The following is a 6000-nucleotide window of genomic DNA, read 5'->3' as shown; positions in this document are numbered from 1 at the left end:
CGGCTCACCGTCCCAGTTGGCCGCGGCGGGGGCGGTGGCCGCGGTGCCCGGAAGTGCGGCTGACGTGTCCCGGCCGCGCTCGGAATTGTGGGCGACTCGGCTAATGGCGTCGGCGAGTCTGGAGGGCTTGGGCGGCCAGCGCCGAAGATTTTGCCAGGTTGGCTGCTGACGAACTGTGCGGCCGGACCCCGCGGCAGCGGGAGGGACCTGCCCGCCTTGTGGGCTCCTCGGCCAGAGCCGCTGGAGCCTAGCGGGGCGGGGCGACCGGGGGAGGGGGTGGGGCGCCTCGGAGAGGAGCCGCGAGAGTTGCGAGGAGGCTGCGGGGGGCGCTCGGGTACGCTGTGGGTTCGTAGTCCAGGCCGGGCCGAGCCCCGCGGAGCCCAAGAGGCGCGCTGAGGAAGGGCCGGAGGCGCTCTGAGGGAGCTGACGGTCGCCCGAAGGAGCTGACCGTGCTGGAGTTCGTTTGCGCCGCTCAAATTGGATTGTAGTTTGGTGGATCATGTCCGGCACCAACAGCCCCGAGGCAGTGAAGAAGCTGCTGGAGAACATGCAGAGCGATTTACGGGCCTTGTCCCTGGAATGCAAGAAGAAATTCCCACCTGTCAAAGAGGTAAGCTTTGGGTGACGTCGGGAGAGGACACGGTGAGCATGTCTGGTCCTATTAGATCCAGTCCTTCGCTCCCAAACTCCTGTCTGATTTTAATTTGGTCCTCACCTTTCCAGATTTGCTAGTCGGTGGGTTGTTCCACAAGCGCTCTTTAGAGTTTCCTTTGGAGACGTCTGGGGAGCTTTGATTTTCTCCACTCCTGTCCTCCGGATTTAGGAATGAAGTTCGCGGAGTGAGCCGATGCAGCTAATTCAGCTGAATGTGTCTTACCCTCGCCTTTTCTGGCCTTTTTCAAGCTTGAAACTAGCCAAGCCAGAATTGAAAAAAACTTATGTTTGTTGCTTCTAAAACTATCATCCATCGTTGCGCTGACATCTGTGCTCCTCACGTTTAAAGTGTGTATCACTCAAAGGGGAGTAGCCTTCCTTGTTGTCTTGTGTCATGCAGCTTCACTCTGTCAGTACCACGAAGTGTTAATAAATTATTCAGCCACTTAACTTATGACAAATATTGAAGACCCGCAAGAATTATGTTAAGCCTTGTTATTAGCAATACTTTAATGGGAAGTTTGGGTTTAGAGTCAAATCCAGTACACCTTGAAATACATATTAACCTCTTTGAGCTTCAGTTTTCTTTCCTGTGTAAATAGGGTTAAAGGGTGGACTTACTGGATTATGATGGTAAAGTCGTCAGAGCAAAAAGGGTATTATTAAAGAGGTTCCAGTTAATTATTTATATAAATTCTCCAAATCTTTCCTAAATTGAAAAATTTGACGTTTAGTCACTATTGATTTTTTTCTCTTAAGATGCCATTTTATTTCTCCTAAACGTTTTAAAAATGCTTCCCAATTTCCTTTCTCATATCGGGAACAAGATATTTCAGTGATAAACTTGTAAAAGCAATCATTTTTATTTTTCTATAAAGTAGTTTGGCCTACCAGCAATTTTATTTACTATTTAGGATTCACCAAAAGTTTACTAGGAATTTTGGAATGTTTCATATTAATTTAAATGTTTTGCCTTTATAAAGGTTTTGTAATTAAAACTTACCCAATAAAGTTTGGATTTTAGGCTTCCAAGGAATCTTAACTTTTCTGTAAGTGCTTTTGGTTTCATTAGTCTTCAACATGCTCCATCTACTATTCCTTTAATAAAGTAAGCAAATATTACCCAATAATGGGAACCTGATGTGCCACTTTTGGAAAGATAACTATCGAAATATATTTTATTTCAGATACTCAATAGCTTGTGATATCAATTTTAATTATTTTCTCTGTGTCATTTTCTGTTGAAAGTTATAATAAGTAATTTTAAGGAATTAAGCAGTTTTAAAGAATTTTAAAGAATTAGACTGTTCTGTTGTATTTTTGACAATAATTTATAGAACTGATTGTTCGCAGCTCTTATAATTTATATAGAAACTAAGATTCCTCTATATTACATATAAAGGCCTTTGTGGACTTGTTTGAGAATTTAGTTGCCATTTATTATCTTATTTATTTTAGAAAATGCATTCAGAATTCCAAACAGGTAATTTACAGAGTCCTAGAACTCAGTCCATTTAATCTAGGAACTTTAAATATAGCTCATTAGCTCTTTTATTTGGACATTGGCCAAAGAAATACTTGGTGATTGCACCACTCTTTGAGGTAATGGCAAAAATCATTCTTGGTGTGATTATCTCTGATACATAATTTCCTATATAGTACCTACTCTGTAAGAATTTGTTGAATGTAAGAACCTTGACGTCTTAACCAGTGGCACTTCTAATATGCTTAGGGGCCCACTTTAGGAATTAGAAAATGACCATCACTGTGTTACCAGTTTAAAACAGTAATGAAGTAATTAGTCTAAGAGTGATGATTTTATAGGAGGGACCCTTGACTTTCAAGAAATATTTTGATTGAATTAAATTTTTCCTGATAAATTAATAGCAATTTTGGCTTTTGTTTTTTAAGAAACTGGTAAGTTTTTAGTTTTATTTATTTGGGGGATGAAGGGAGGATGAGATCATGACCTGAGCTGAAGTCGGACACTTAACCTTCTGAGCCACCCAGGTGCCCCAAGGCAAGGCCTTTCTAAGTATAAAAAGCTTTTCCATCTGTATACTGATTTGCTAGGTAACACTCTCCCAGTATCTTCACAGTTATTAGTTGAAAAATACTTCTGAACTTCTTATAAGGATACTTAAGAACTTACAGTGGTAATTGTATATGTACTTTGGAAGGCAGATCTCCTTCCCCAGTTCTTTTTTTTAAATGTTTATTTATTTTTGAGAGAGGGAGACACAGAGTGCAAGCAGGGGAGAGGCAGAGAGAGAGGGAGACACAGAATCCGCAGCAGGCTCCAGGCTCTGAGCTGTCAGCACCAGCTTATTTTTCTTAGTCCTTAAATATGAATCTTTATGTTTCAGCAATGTAACTTTTTTAGGACAAGTGTACTAGCTAATCTGTTCTGGAATACTTGTATGAATAATTTTTTCTTTGCCTTAAAAATTACCTTAAAGGGGCGCCTGGGTGGCGCAGTCGGTTAAGCGTCCGACTTCAGCCAGGTCACGATCTCGCGGTCCGTGAGTTCGAGCCCCGCGTCAGGCTCTGGGCTGATGGCTCGGAGCCTGGAGCCTGTTTCCGATTCTGTGTCTCCCTCTCTCTCTGCCCCTCCCCCGTTCATGCTCTGTCTCTGTCCCAAAAATAAATAAAAAACATTAAAAAAAAAAAATTACCTTAAAGCTTTGTAAAATTGCTTTTCTGAAAGTGACGCTCACTGCCTTCAGAGGCACTAATCTCTGAAGCTTTATGTTTATATATTTAATGAATAAAACATTTTGGTCATTTTCTATTTGCAGGCATTATTCTGGAAACAAATGAGAGGGATCCAACTGAGCTTGGAAGTATGTCAGAGAGAGTTTGTAATTCTTCAGTTGAGTCTTAATAGGATGAGTAGAAGCAAGCCAATAGAAGAAGGGGGTGGTCATTCTAGGCAGACAAATTAGCACAAGTTTGTATTCCATGTTAAATAAATTTCATGCTGAAGGTAATTAGGAGCCATTAAAAGTTTTTAAGAGAGGGAATAATATCAAATTCATATTTAGTAGCATTTCCGTAACAGTATTCATGGGAAGAATTAGAGGGGACTAACATTGACAAAGAGAGTAAATTTTAAAAAGTGATGATTGCCTGTGTCAAGGTAGCAGTAGAGGTAGACAGGAGGTTGCTTGCATTGTGATAGTCATGTGTGAAAGAGACAGTATGGATTAAAAAGAGACTTAGCAGTTTAAATTATCAGGGCATAATGACCTTTTATATAACGTAGAGAAAGAAATCTATGATGCCTCCCAGGTTCTGGCTTGGGAAACTGGGTAGATCACTAAGAGAAGGAACGTAAGAGGAGGTGATGTTTTTGGGCAAAGTGAGTAGTCGTGAATATAATAAGTTTAACATTTATGTGTGTGTCAAGTGGAACTGACCAGTAGGTATTTGAAAGTGATGGTTTGGTTCTTAAGGAGGAGGTCTAGAATTTCAGATTTAGGAGTATCAGTTTACATATGATAATAGAAACCATAGGAGTAGATAAGATGGGTCTGGAACAGTGCATAGAATGAGAATGTCAGAGCCGAAGAAGGAAGTTTGGGAAACAACAGCAGTAAAGGGAAAGAGGCAGCTGACTAAGGTTAAGGAAATGGGAGAGAAACGGAATCCTTGGCAGAGCAAGGTCCCTGAGAAGCTGGAGTTTCAAAGGCATAGGTAAATGAACTGGCTGTCACTCTGAGAAGGAACATATTTTCTTCTGACAGAGGAAGGGAAGAAGAAAAAAATGAGTTTGAATGTGATAAATTTGAAGGAGGGACATTGTGGAGAGATAGGAAGTCGTGGATAGTTTGGCCTATGGCCTCTATTCTTGGTAAGGTAGGAAATAAGCTTATTGCTGGGAGCAATTGGTGATGAAAGGAGTGATGGGTAGAAAGTTTGAGAGGAGCAGTGGATCGCTTTGTAGAAGTGGAGGAGAAATTAACTTGGGACACTAAAGAGTCTTGGCAGGAAAAGTGGTTGAAATGATGACAGATCGTAAGATCTGTGTTCTATTTCTAAAGAAGGAAATACATAAAACTTTGATTGATTGGAAGAAGATGGAAGGGTTAAGGGACTAGCAGCACCAATTTAATCAAAGAGCGGTGGGAGAGCTAGAAGGACCGGGATTGGCACAGGAAAGGGATGTTCGATTTCAGATTGCCAAGTCATGCTGCACTAGAGGATGATGAAGTCCAGGGAATGGGTGGTAGAAGAGGAAGGGGATGAAGGCCGTTTAAGCTGAGGTGGTCAGAATTAGGGTTTTGAATGGATTTTCTCTTTTTTAGTGAGATGGAATCAGGAAGGGTGTAAATAGTAAGAAAGTGCAAGTAGTCTTCCTATGCTGTCTTTGTTTCCACTTGTGTATGTGGGCTTGACAGAACCTAGGTGGGCAGGGATTTTTGGCTTAAAAAGCAGAAGTTCTTGTGGTAGAGTTCCTCAGGGCCCAGTGTTTTTTATGTGTTAGTTTGGTGAAAGAGATGCTTTTTACTCACCATGACAGGATTCTCCCTTTAACCAGCTATTTGGAGATTGAAGATCAAGTCAGTTGGCTTTTCTGGTAGGGAGAAGATATCATTTTCAGGACCTTGTGACAGTGGAGAATGAGGGCTGGATAATGTTTATTACATGTTTCGTTGGGAGCTATTTGGGTTTAGCATTTTATAATGTACTATAGTTTTTTTTTTTCTGATGACGTTGGTTGGACAGATTTGCTCATGACACAACCAATTGTGTTCTTTCTCTCATAAGTATGACAGAATAGGTCGATGTTTTACATAATGAAATAAATTAATTTTCATAATTTATTTGAAAAAACTTGCCAGCACCAGTCACATAAATAATGACAATTATGGTAAGGAGTTAGAAGTCATTTTGGTCAAGACTTACTTTCCTATATAATGCAATTTTAGATAATTGTGTTAGATGTGCACGTGGCCTTTGACCTTTGCTTTTTTGCTTTGTTTTGACTCTGCTCTTTCTTTGACTTTATTCCATAAAAGTTATATTAGATTCCTAAGTCTCATTAAATTCATTTTCTTCTGATAAGCAATGTAGATGTTAACTTCAAGAATATATAAGCACAACTTTTTCACTAGGACTTCGAGGAAAATTTTGCTAGATTATTGCAGTATTCTAAGAGCATTTTTACAGTGAGATTTCTTTAAAAAGCTTTTGGTTATTCTATAACCTGTATTATACACTTATTAAAATTCCATAACCAGTGAAATTTATTATTAAAGTATAAAACATAATAATTTATTTTTACTAAGTTTTTGACCATTGCGTTTTTACTTTTATGAAGGAAATGAATAAGCAAAGATCAGT

At 40.0% G+C, this 6000-nt stretch overlaps 1 protein-coding gene across 4 annotated transcripts in view; it reads left to right on the top strand.

The window, feature by feature from the left end:
* The first annotated feature begins 243 nt into the window (after nt 1-243).
* The window catches only part of MON2 (MON2 homolog, regulator of endosome-to-Golgi trafficking), a 124132-nt gene continuing 118375 nt past the window's right edge, over nt 244-6000 (top strand). For 3 of the 4 annotated variants that reach the window (XM_058742162.1, XM_058742163.1, XM_058742161.1), the window contains exon 1: nt 244-610. In XM_058742162.1, coding sequence (XP_058598145.1) covers nt 500-610 — 111 coding nt within the window. In that variant the 5' untranslated portion in view covers nt 244-499. The remainder of the gene's footprint in view (nt 611-6000) is intronic. The other variant, XM_058742164.1, reaches the window with a different exon arrangement.

This window comes from Neofelis nebulosa, chromosome 8 (assembly GCF_028018385.1).
Source record: "Neofelis nebulosa isolate mNeoNeb1 chromosome 8, mNeoNeb1.pri, whole genome shotgun sequence".
Taxonomy (NCBI): domain Eukaryota; kingdom Metazoa; phylum Chordata; class Mammalia; order Carnivora; family Felidae; genus Neofelis; species Neofelis nebulosa.
The sequence above is the reverse complement of the archived record's forward strand: the minus strand, read 5'-3'. Positions and strand labels throughout refer to the sequence as shown.